The following is a 13,179-nucleotide window of genomic DNA, read 5'->3' as shown; positions in this document are numbered from 1 at the left end:
AGACAAAATCAGAGTTCAGTTGCAAAACGTGATGTGCAAAATATTTTTATTTTATATTTTTTCGTGATTAATTGCACAGCCGCCCTAGAACCATGATGCGGAGGTTTTCTGTCCATATTCCAAACTAAATATGTATCTGCAGTACTACTCTACAGGACAGTAACATTTGAACACCTTGCCATTTTAACCAAGATAACACAATGTTATATTTAGTTAGCATTTACAGCTCTGATGAGTTTTTTATGGTGTGCTTGTGGCTAAGACTCATATGTAAACAACGCAGACAAAAATATTCTTATCTTGGTTAAAATTAAAAGATGTATTGGCCAGTAGTGCAGTGTAGTAGATATCCATTTAGCTTATGGACAGAAAATAATATTACATGCTATGTTTTTAGAAAAAGGATAAAAGAAACCCCTTAGGGAAATATATATTGACAACAGGACGCTAGTGGAACAGAAGCCAAGTGCAGTAGGATCTCAGCTCTTTTGTGTGTGTGTGTGTGTGTGTGTGTGTGTGTGTGTGTGTGTGTGTGTGTGTGTGTGTGTGTGTGTGTGTTTGTGAGAGTTGTGTGTGTGTGTGTGTGAGAGTCACAGCTGTGTCTTTGTGCTGACGTTCTCTTTTTGCCTGCCTTTATTAGCCAAGTTCAATGATAATTATGAGACATATTTCTCTTGACGTGATTAAACAGTTTTCACGGTTGCATTTTTTGGTTTTCTTATCAACAGCATCGTTGTATCTCGTTGCCTTTTCTCTTGTATTGCATGGTATGTTTGTATGTGAACTGTACTGTAAAAAATGGATTGAACTCTTGTTTGGAATGGGTATATGAAAATTAATAAATCCATATGTTTGTCTAAATTTGTGAAATATTGTCTTTTATACAATGCTTTAAAGATTGGTCTATCTATCTGGGTTTCCGTTTCAAATCCATTTCAACATCAACATATTCAATTAGAGTGCCTTTTGTAGTTGTCATTTTGCATACTATGATTCCTGTCAAGTTCAGGATTAATTTTACGGTTTCTGACCAGGATCTTATTTTTAACAATTTGACTCTTGTGAAGCACTTTGTGACTTTGTTCTGTAAATGGTGCTATATTAAATTAATGTATTATTATAATTATATCAGAGCTTTGTCGAATGCATTGCTAATATGGCTATTTTTCTTTCCATCGCTGATTGGCTGCAATACCAAAGCCCCTCCCCCTACGTCGAGACGCATTGTTGCTTGCCGATAATAAAAGATGGCGACCGGACCCGCGTAAATTGGAGATCCCATAGAGGTAGTAAAATTTAATAAACACAGTATTTCTTCTCTTCCTGGTGTTTATAAACAACACATGTTATCACAACAAAGGGGATGAAGATGTGAGCAGAGTTGAATGCATGTTTGCCCCATTATTTTATGCATTTGCGGCGACTGCGGCCTATCTGCGGGTGTCAGCCTCAGGCTTTCCTCGGTCGCTTTCACCGGCTAGCTGAGGGCACGCTCAGCGAGACATGTTCCGAGTGCTGGAAATGTTGGGAAGCCAAGGAGTCCGAGTGAATGGAGAGGGGGTGTGTTTGTGTACCTTTATGAAAGTAGGCGGGAGTTTGTTTAGCTGTTAGCTCATTTTTTGCACTCTTTTCTAGGTGACAGACCACATTATTATTGTAATATAACGCAACTTGTATTTTTTCCTGAAGAAGCAGCCATTCATTTCACACATTTCACGTTTACCTGCAGCTCCAGTGTTGTGCTTGGACAGCTCAGTGTAGGACTAAGGAATAGTTGTAGCAACCTAGACCCAATTAAGGTGTAATTACCTTTGTTGATGTAGGTAACGTTACAAGAGGCGAAATATAAAAGCATAAACGGCCAAGTTTTACACGTTGTCAGTGTGTAACTTAACGTTCAACTGCTCTGATTCATTTTTGTGCACAATGGATGTAATATACTCAGACCTTAACTTGTATTCGTATGTTTTTCTTTGTGTTCACTTAACAGGTCAGTTAAGTCCTGCCTTATGTTGTCAGTGACATACTGTGACAAATAAACGTGTTGACAAAGGAGGAGCCATGGCTTTTGAGGAGATCAAGAATAAAGGAGGAATGGGTAATGTCTGCATGTAGTTTTACTCTGTTTCTACTATACAGGCTTATCAAACAAACTATTTTTTGCAGTCAGAAACACAATTATAACAAAGAACATTTCAAGATGCGTAGATAAAACGAGACCCTTCAAAGTAATGGACCCAGTATTATTTCATCATACTTTTAAGTTAAGGATTATAATACTCAGTTCATTTGTTCTAGATGTGGGGATGGATGGAGACAGAGGCCTTGTAGCTGGTCGTAGCCAGAGGGAGAAGAGGAGGTCGTACAAGGATCTGTTAAGGGAGGAAGAGGAGATTGCTGCTCAGGTCCGAAAGTCTTCCAAAAAACGGCCCAAGGTAAGGTATCCGTCCACATTAACTTGACCTCACAGTTTGATATCGCAGAAACCTTTTAAGATACCCTGATACTTATGGTGTTATAGCACATTTTAATATTTTAAACCAGTGTGTATGTTTTGGTAAACGGAAAGCAATTGTGTTATTCCAAATCAGGATTCCGAATTGTTCATGCTTGGAGGGGACTCGCACAAAAAGAAGAAGAAACATAGTGATGACTACCATTACAGAGGTGAGAGCTTCAAATAATCTTTTAATTTCACCAAAAATGACTCTGGAAATGTATTAACTTTTTTTTCCCCTTTACCCTCCCTGTATCAGACCATGATGGTTCAGGTCCACCTCCCCACAAGAAGAAGCACAAGTCAGCCGATCGTTCCCCTCCTCTCTCTTCCCCCTCATCCTCCCACCCGACAGACACTGCGATGGGCCTCCTGCAGGCCATCACCTCTCCACTGGCCACAGGTTCGGACCCCAGCCCCCACCTGCACAAGAAGCCCTCCTACCCACCTTTCTCCTCGCACTCCTCCAAGGACCGCAAACGTGAGAGCAGCGGCGGCGGCGGCGGCGGAAGCAAAGGGAGCCACTCCTTCCCTCATTCCCGCCCCGTGTCTTCATCGTCGTCATCTTCCTCCAAGAAGCACTCCTCTTCCTCAAAGTCATCACTTTTCCACGGCGGAGCTCCCAAAGAGGAGCCCCTGACGTTACGCGAGGCTGACGGGCTGAAGATGAAGCTCATCATGTCGCCAGAGAAAGAGGAAGGAGAGAGCTTCCCGTTCACGCCCCACTCGTCCAAAGGTGGCGGAAAGAAAGAGAAGGATAGAGACCGGGTGCAGCACTCAAAGTCGCCCAAGAAGAAACTACAGCAGAGTCGAGAACCTCTGCCTGTAGTGGGGAAAGAGGTGGAAGTGGAAGGTAAGATAACTCTAAATTATGTTCCAGGGGATGCAAGTTATCTTTCTCTTAGTAAGGCTGGAATTATGCTAATCTGTGCTCCACGTAAGCTACACACAGGCCTGTGGTATGGCCATGTTCACGTGTGTTTCTTTTAAACAGAACTGAAACTTTGCTGCAACACAAACAAATATATTTATTCACCTCTATTCACACACACAAGGAGGCATATTTTCAGTTGTGATTGAACTGTATTTTTTGAGTTACTATATAGGCCAACTTTGATCTTGACATATAGGCTAAGCATTCTGTGGCAAATAACAATAAACCCACTATTAATTACATTATGTTAATGCAGTGTAACTACTTCAGCATGTAAATAATGCTCCTCAAATACAAACGTGAGCAAGGGCGTTGAGCAATGGCTATCGAATTAACAGCCACATGCAATTTAGCTCGCAGGTGAAGAACACAAACAACGAAAATCACCCGTTAACTTAATTTAAATTTGCCAGACCAGCCTTAAATAAACTGACAACATAAGTTATACGACGTACAGTTCTCAAGGACGTACACACACCATCTCAACTGGCTTATCATCCGGACAGCGTCTCTTTTTCCTTTCTCCCTTTTTCAGCCGAGTGTCCGCGGGGGGCTGACCCCCTATTCTCAAACATGCACTCTAACAATGCAGCCCTATTTCTGATACCGTGGGGGGCAGAAATGTTGCCGTGGGGGGCTGCTACGGTCAAATCAACATAGAGGAAACACTGTACTTGTTAAGAACTAAACTGAAAGTATGTAAGGTGAATTCAGTACATCTACATGTAATTGATGCCGTGGAATTTTGGCCATTCAATAGACTAAGGACCATTGTAATAATACTAATAAGTACATCCACTTAGCTTTTACCCCTAATGCATTCCGTTTATAGTTGTGGTATCAGAAACACACATTTTTTTGCTAAACAAACAAGTACTAATGAGCTGCATAGTGTAGATATTATTGGTGCACCTGCAGTCTCAATGTACTTTACCACCTTAGATTATTTAGAGCCCCATGGTTTGTCTTGTTAAATATATTCATTGCTGTCTTCTCTGTTATACAGGTCATTATGGAGGTGGCATGGGAGACGATAGCTCTTCATCTGGGGCTGAACTGGAGGCCGGTGAGCTGGTTATAGATGATTCATACACACACCTGTCGAAAAAGAAGAAGAAGAGCAAAAAAAGCAAGAAGAAGAAGGACAAAGAAAAAGACAGAGATAAGGACAAAAGTGGAAAGGACAAGAAGCACAGCAAAGGATTTGGAGGTGAGTTTACTATTTGATAAATATATAACAAATACGGTGTAGCGTTACTGAGCTGCGTTGTTTGTAGGGTGGGGCATCGTTTTGATTTGATCAATTCTGATTCCAGTTTTACCGGGCTTTTTCAATGTAAAATAACGCCACTCTTTAGAACGCCACTTACTGCTTTCCACGGCTGCAACACAACAGGCGCCTGGATGTATGGAGGCCGCTACAGAAACCAAAACTTGCGTGTGTTAAATGTGGAACCGACGATTGGATTCAAAACCAAATTTTCCAAACGATTCCGTTGGAATTGTAATTTTTGAAACTATTCCATCTTGGAACCGATTCTCGATGCCCAATCCTAGTTTGTTTAAAGAGGCGCTATGCAGCTCTTTTCTTTTTCTTTTTTAAAGATGAGTTTTTTAAGGCTTTTACCTTTATTTGAAAGTGGATAGATATGAAAGGGGGAGAGAGATGGGGGATGACACGCAGCAAAGGGCAGCAGGTTGGATTCAAACCCTGCGCTGTTGCAGGACTCAGCCAACATAGAGGCCACCTCAGGCGCTATGCAGTTTTGGCCATTTCTTCGCTGTTTTCTGGCTTTTTGCTGGCAGGTTTCTCTATAGAGCCCCCCCCACAGCTTCAGAATAGATATTTGGCAGCTCCTATGTTTACTCGTGTCTGAGTCCTCACTCTGTCAGTCTGCCGTTTCCTCTTCCTCTGTTCCTCCGACAATGCTTTCCTAGCTTTCAGCCATGACGATAGTGTGAAAAGCTCCATCGCTACCTTGTTCTTATAGCTAGCTGGTTCCTGAATGGGATGCGTGTGCAGTGCCGTGAAGCAATTCGTTACATCGCGAGACCTGATACGATGCCATACTTCCTGACGCTGAGGCATTGCAGGGGTGGTTTTTCCGCTCACAGGCGCTAGGGCGGAGCGAGACAACCACCATTCAACTCGAAAAAAGTCATATAACCATTCCAATGACTCCGAAGCTGTTCACTTAAGGTCAATTAAGCTAAAAAAAAACTGCCTTGTTCCCCTTTAACGTCTGTAAAAGGTGGAGGCTGGAGCTTTCAACTTTGGATAGTTTGACCAATAATAATACTGTATTAATGATGTAGTGTATTACACCATATTTGTTATATTTTGTGAGTAAAATCTGAATCAACAAAGTAACCAGTTACACTTCTTTGTCAGGTAAATTTAGCAGTACAGTGTTTTCGTCTGAAGTAGAAGCACAAAGTAAGTCAGTAGTATACAGTGGGGTTGCATATGAAGTGCTTTGAGGGCCTTCTGTAAGTTATTTCAGGGTACAATGGTTCTGGAGAAAACTGCAAGCAGCAATACAGGACGCCAAGCAATTAGCCCGTTTTAAATTGGGTTGGTTACCAAAACCCGATCCTCTATGGAACCGGTTAAATTTCATTTCGGTTCCACATGTGTCAAAAGAAATATTTTCCCTTTGTTGCTTCGAAACGGATGTAAAAATACCCCCCTTTCTCTGTAGTCTACCGTTAGCTACCTACCGTAAATGTAGGCTACTTTTAAAATGCCATATTTTCCCCTCTGGGCTCACCAAAACTGATGTAAAAGCATATTAACCATTCACTGCACGTGATCGCTAGTAAACATTTTACATCTTTGATGTCATTTTTCAGTTTTTCAAGTGGCCTAGGGTGTAAGCTACTTTTTTTAACTTGTTTGACTTCAGACTGCACTACGTCTTCGTATTTTGATGTGGGATTTGTTTTAGAAATCTAATTATTATTTTTTTAATTTAATTTTGTTATTTAAGATAAAATACAATTCCAGTGTCACTTTTCAAAGAGGACACATCTGTTCTTTTGCACAGTTTATATAAATAAAGGAATATTATTATTATTATTATTATTATATCTTATATAATCTTATATATTATTATTATTATTATTATTATTATATCTCTGTGCCCAAGTAGCAGTGCTTCGGCTGTGCTTCCACCCAATATAGTCCCAAATCAATATCTGCCTACGAACTGGTCTAGTCTTAATCTGCGTTGCTATTTGTACTCGTTGTGAATATGCAGGCCACAAGAAGTAATTAGGATTTTTGTTGTTGTTTGCTCACTTTTGCAACAAAGCATTCCATTCACTACGCTAAGCTAAGCTAGCGGCGGGGCTGCCGGACTAAGACAATGCATGCACTGAGACAAAAATGCGTTTGCCCACCTATATAAATATAGAGGAGACAGTGAATAACCCTATTTCAACAAACGGTGGCGTGCTCCTTTAAAATCGTGAATCGAATCGTGAGTTGAGTGTATCGCTACGTCCCTACAATTGATGCATTGTTGCAGTTGAAACGATACTTTTCATCATCGTTGCTTTATCTTTGTGTGACATTCTTCAGACTCATCGCGGGTCCACAGCCACTCCCATCCCACTGTCACTCACAGCGCCGTCGGCCCGATGTACGCCATGGGCACGCCCGTCCCTCCACACCACCATCCAGGAAATGAGGGCGTGACGGAGAAGAAGAAAAAGAAAGAGGAGAAAGATCGGGAAAAGCACGAAAAGGAGAAAGATAAGGTATGATGATGTTGGGTTGGTAGTTAAAGTTACAAAACTGTCAAACTGGAAATTTAGTTTTGAATGCCAATGATCTCAAGTAACTGTGGGTTTTTAGGGTTCTCTAACACACATTTTTGAGCAAACTAATACAAAATTAAAAAAACTGAAAGAAAAACACTTTTTTCATTGTTTGTGTTTCCTGCATTATTGGTTCATTTCTTTGTCCTCTCTTAGCCCAAGAAGAAGAACACATCAGCATATCAGGTGTTTTGTAGGGAGTACAGGGTCAACATCAATGCTGAACAGCCAGGACTAGGTGGGTAATATAATGACATACAGTTTAACTCTTACATATTGTCCTAATATCACTAAAATACACAATTCAAACAATATGTCTGTATGTCTAATCTGCAGTCTTTGGTGAGCTAAGCAAAAAGCTGGGGGAGGTGTGGAAGGCGATGCCAGAGAAAGACAAATTGGTACGTTTTTTTTGTCATTATTTATATAAATTAATTGTTGTAGAATAATTATTAGGGGTGCAACGGATCAAAAAACTCACGGATCGGATCGTTTCTCGGATCAGTCACGGATCGGATAATTTTTCGGATCAGCAAAAAAAAAAAAGACAAGACAAATAAAATAGAAAAGTTTTGTCTTTTTGTTTAACACTTTTAAATGTTTCAGCATGAGTTAAAGCCCTCGTTTTGCACAACCGAATATGGCCTCATGTCTGCACCTATAAACACACCGATAGCGTTTTGTGATGGCTTTAGCCCGGTCTGATTGTGCAACAAGGGGCTGCTTAAATGCCGCGGTGATAAGCGGTTGTTGAGCAGCTTTCGTTTTCACTCCTGTCAGTGAAACACCGGGGTGATGTCGCTTCAAATGCGTGGCCATGCTTGATATGTTTCCACTGTCATATGGCTTTCTTGTGCCACAATGCCTACACACCGTCACGGTTTTATCCACTAACCTTTTTCCTTCATCATTATATTTGACAGGGAAGCCAAAATGCTCACATACAGGAGATTTAAATGACGCGCGGCGTTCAAGCTCCTCCCTTCCTCCGCTCGTCATGACCACGCTGTGCGTGGACTGAACATGCGCACAATTTTTATCTCAAATCGTAGGCATCTCTCCTTGATCCGCTAGCTGCCTGCCCCCTGAATACACCGTGAATAAGCTCGGTCAGGGGTCGTAAACGTCAAACAAACCCAACAAAATACAACAAACCACGTTCCAGCCAATCAACAACTCACGCTACGCAATCAACTCTGCTCACTGTGTGTCGTTGTCCAGTAATTACCGGTCATTGACCCCCCAAAAAAAAGTGCTCAGGACCGAAAACTCTCAGAGTGACCAGTGGGAATATTTCCCTCTGCACAATTTGAATAATGTTAAAATAAGCTACAGTGATTTTCATATCTTTAGTTCTATTAAAACAATAAACACTTTACAATTATTTTGATTCAAGTCAGTACTTTTTACTTATTCATTTTATGAGTTTGTTTGTACTGTAGTTTGTATTGATTTATTTCCTCAACCTAGCAAATGGAAAACGGGCTTATTTTAATTCTGATCGGCACGATTACGGTATGTCCATTGGTTTAATTATTTTGGCCTCTCTGCCTGTAGCTAGTAGCCTGCATTTCAATAAAAATAGTATAAATCTACATGCCTTGATGATATTATTCTTTATATATATATATCTAGCCTGCCCCACAATAGTTTTTTTTAAGCGCAATACACACGGACAATATTTGACCGAAATTATTCCTATTTGACCAGTAAAATGAAACCTTACAGGTCACATGACCAGACCAATTTTTTCTAGCGGAAACTCTGATCCTTGTTATGCTCGTAGATGTGGTGGTGCACTAAATGTCCCATGTTTTCCGTTTGTTGCTTTCTCTGTGCAGGTTTGGAGGCAGAAAGCTCAGTATCTGCAGCACAAACAGAACAAAGCCGAGGCCACCACGGTCAAACACAAGAGTGCCACTGAGGGCAAAAGCAAAGGTATCTTTGACTCTTAAACGACAAATCCGGCGCAAAATGAACCCAGGGGTTAATAACACATGTGTACCGAGTCGACCGTTCTCTGGGATATGTTTCATCTTAATTGAATGTGACAATTTTTAGCGCAAACCGCTAATTAGCTTATAACGAAATCTCTATTTCTCTACCACTAACAAGGCTCAAAATATCACCACACTTCCACGGTAGCATAATGAGGGGCCCTACATGTAAACCCAAGCATGGAGAACACCGAACGCCGTGCTTGAGCTATGTTACTGGTTACTAGTTACACGTCGATCGACTGGTCATGACTGTTTTCCCAAGATGCCGCCTGCATGTATACATGGACGGTACAGTCTTTCTAATCTATCTTTTTAATAAACTGTCTGCATACTTACAAAGTTCTCAATGCTTTGGTTTAATTAGCGGTTTGCGCTAAAACTGGTCACATTCGATTAGCGTGAAAACATGTCCCAGAGAACGGTCGACTCGGTACACATGTTATTAACCCCTGGGTTCATTTTGTGCCGGATTTGTCCTTTAACAGGAACGTTTCTTCAACTGATAATGATCAGCAAGATGTAACATTTCTCAACTCTTTGTCCTCTAACTTTCAGTTCTCATAACGGTTCTCTTTAAACTGTGTTTGGTCATGAAAGTTGTAGGAACGGGAACAGGGGTGGTGTCCCCGAGCAGAGCGCCTAGCACTTTGTCCCTTTCCCCAGCACGAGTCCCAGAAGTTGACCCCATTGATGCAGCAGCTCACCTGCAGCTACTGGGAGAGTCCCTGTCTCTGATTGGGCATCGGCTACAGGAAACAGAGGCAAGTACTGTATTCGCAAGCCAATTTGCAGTGGATTTAATTTATAATTTCTTTTTTTTTCTTTTTTGGGGCATTTTTAGGCCTTTATTGATAGGACAGCTGAAGAAATTAAAGGGGAGAGAGAGGGGGGAATGACATGCAGCAAAGGGTCGCAGGTCAGAGTTGAACCCAGGCCCGCTGCGTCGAGGAGTAAACCTCTATATATGGGCGCTCGCTCTACCTACTGAGCTACCCGGGCGCCCAATTCATAATTTCTATACAACAATTACAACATCAGTAGATTAATAACCACCAAAAACAGACACAATAAAAAAGAAGCTTTGTTTTCCACTAAAGAGAGCACCGCGTTTTCTATTTGAAGTGTAACATGGAGATATTTCTTTTCTATGAGTAGGGTTGGGTATCATTTGGGGTTTTTCGATTCTGGTGCTAAAGCTATACTTTTAATACGGTGGCGGTGCCTGAACCGATAAAAAGAAAAGAAAAAAAAGAGCACTTAACGACAGTTGGCATCATTAAAAAACGGCTTATTGATTGCTAAGGCCATATGGTCAAATTTAAATAATTAATTTACAATGTTAATACAATTATTTTATGTTAAATGACAAAAAGAAAAAACAATAGATGGCAGAAGGGTACTTTAAAATAACATTGAAGGCACCGTGAGCTTACGAATAGCAATTGAACGCACCATTAAGTCCTGTCGGTGTTCTTTCTCCGACAACTGTGGCAGTGTCCATGAAGTGCAGCTAGTGTCCTCCGTGTCTTTAGCTGCAGACTGTTGTACATCTCGCTGTTGAAATTCTTTCTTAGTGAAATACAGCCACACGTTAGACCGTTTAGCTGTCAGCATTTCAACCGTGTTTAAGCCAGTGCTGTTTTTGTATAATAACGTCCATTCGTTAGAAACGAAGCGCCAGGCATTTAAGTGGCACCGAAATCTGCGTTGTCATTCAGCCCAGGAGATAATTGTCATTTATAGTTGTATTATGGCGTTTTTCCATTACATGGTACCTGCTCAACTCGCCTCGACTCTACTCGTCTCGACTTGTGCGTCCGTTTTCCATTGCAGATTTTAGTATTGCCTCAGCGTGGCTGGTCGTCATAGCGACTACCGTGGGCGTGGCTTAGTAGCTTGCTTTAATGGCTTTTCCCAGACTCATTTCCTGGTTCTCCGTCTCCGTAAACAACATGATATCAAAGAGAGAGTTAACGTTTACTGCTCCAGATTTCCCACCGTGGTCAGAAAGAACAGGGGAGACTCTTTGTTTCTCTCACATATATATGACTCTAGAGTCGCTACCGCGCTCGCGAGATAATCGCCGTCACTCTCTCACTTCTCCCTCGCTTACCAGCTCCCCACACACACACATCACACATGCACACACCATCGCACAAGTACAAACATCAGGCCACTTGTATGCTACGGAGAAAGCTCTGCGTGGAGCCTCCGGCCGCAAAAAAACACCGCTGGCTAAACTATTTAAAAATGCCGTCTCTCGCTAGCAATGCAGCGATCAGTGACGATTCTTTCCGACCAATCAGCAGCCTGCAGGTTTTCACGTCACCTTTTCGGCTCGCCTCAGCTCGCTTGGAACCTCAACTGAGGTGGTACTAAAAAAAGTATCTGTTAGCAGGTACCAGGTACTTTTTTTCGTAATGGAAAACCAAAAAAGGCGAGTCGAGGCGAGTCAAGCAGGTACCATGTAATGGAAAAGCGCCGTTATTAAGAGTATTTATTAGAAGGATTCTCCCTTGAGATGAATCCTCTCATTTTCGAGGGGGGTCCTTAGAATGGCACCAGGTTCCGGTACCCAACCCTACAATGCCCACAATGCAGCGCAATAAGTGAGTCATGGGACTGCTGTTCCTCTGTTTTAGGGGATGGTGGCCGTGTCCGGGAGTCTGTCCGTACTGCTGGACTCCATCTTGTGTGCGCTGGGACCGCTGACCTGTCTCACAGCGCAGATACCACAGTTAAACGGATGTCCTCGAAACGTCCTGGTAAAGTTTTAGCATTTGAAAATGTTGTATAACTTTGTTTGTTTTTTCAGATAATCTACAGTTTTTTAAGCATTCAGGAGTTACACACTTGGCAGCGATCAGTTTTCTAACAAAGCTCTCCCTCTCTCTTTTTCTGTCAGTCGAATACGTTGGACAACATTGCCTACATCATGCCAGGGCTGTGAGGAAAGGATAATAATCGAAGTGGAGTATTTTTGCGTCAGACGTCAACAGATTCGACTGGAGTGTTCCTTAATAGGAGTGACTCAGACTTTAATTTAAGCGCCACTTGCTTGGCATCCGAAAATGTGGGATATTTCTAGCCTCAACGTGTTTTTACAGTGTATTTTAAAAAAAAAACCTTATTCTTTTAATTTTCTAATTATATTTTTTAAATCAAACATTTTACTGAACACATTGATCTTTCTTGGCATGTCAGCTTAGTTTTATTGTTACTGTACAGTGTGCTGTTGTGTGAATGAGTGAGCACTTGTATGTTCTGTATGTGTGAATTACTTAAGCTGTTAACTGGGTTTGACTTTTAAGCGTCCTGTACGTCTGTTTCTGTATACATCTTTGATTTTTACCGAAATGTCAAGGAACATGCAAGTCATTTGTTCATCATCAACGTAATATATTTGACAGCTGCTTAGTTTTTCTTTTACCGTGTAAAAAGGGCTGTCATGCCTCGCTGTTTTATACATTTGATATTTTACTGTGCATACAGCACATTTAGATTTTGACTGATCTGTAGAAAAGTGATAGAAAACACCTTTAGGTAAAACCTTGTTTTAATCAGGAGCTGTTCAAACAAATCACTGTCAGGCATTTAATGAAATGGCAACATTAAAACTGTTCCCAAATTCAGCTTCCACTTTTTTTTTTATTAGGCAGTTTGATGGTTCACAACTTCGGTCCAGGCTGAAATATTCCAACAACTTTCTGGATAGATTGCCACAAACGTTTGTACGGTTGTTCACGGTGGCCAGAGGATTAATCCTAATGGCTTTGGTGATGGCCTAGATTTTCATTTAGTTTGAAATGTTTATTTTTTTAGTGAAATGTCTTAAGGGCTTTCGGATGGATTGCAATATAAATGTTGTATAGAAATCAATGTTTCCCCTCAGAATGAATTCTAATGACATTTCCATCTGGCAAAAA

The 13,179-nt window shown here is 41.3% G+C and overlaps 1 protein-coding gene across 2 annotated transcripts; it reads left to right on the top strand.

The window, feature by feature from the left end:
• Positions 1-1,178: 1,178 nt before the first annotated feature.
• hmgxb4a (HMG box domain containing 4a) lies at positions 1,179-12,885 on the top strand. Of its 2 annotated transcripts, none has more exons than XM_039826125.1 (13): positions 1,179-1,286; positions 1,991-2,098; positions 2,299-2,435; positions 2,592-2,667; positions 2,757-3,350; positions 4,438-4,641; positions 7,015-7,193; positions 7,410-7,491; positions 7,590-7,654; positions 9,095-9,191; positions 9,851-10,014; positions 11,896-12,018; positions 12,159-12,885. In XM_039826125.1, the coding sequence occupies exons 2-13, from the start codon at positions 2,062-2,064 to the stop codon at positions 12,201-12,203; spliced, it is 1,803 nt and encodes a 600-aa protein (XP_039682059.1). In that variant the 5' UTR covers positions 1,179-1,286; positions 1,991-2,061; the 3' UTR covers positions 12,204-12,885. The 2 variants fall into 2 exon arrangements, with proteins under 2 accessions (XP_039682059.1, XP_039682060.1); XM_039826126.1 differs by lacking the exon at positions 1,179-1,286 and adding an exon at positions 1,301-1,560.
• The last annotated feature ends 294 nt before the right edge of the window (positions 12,886-13,179 follow it).

This window comes from Perca fluviatilis, chromosome 15 (assembly GCF_010015445.1).
Source record: "Perca fluviatilis chromosome 15, GENO_Pfluv_1.0, whole genome shotgun sequence".
Lineage (NCBI taxonomy): Eukaryota > Metazoa > Chordata > Actinopteri > Perciformes > Percidae > Perca > Perca fluviatilis.
Note: the sequence above shows the minus strand (reverse complement) of the source record. Positions and strands in the feature narration are given on the sequence as shown.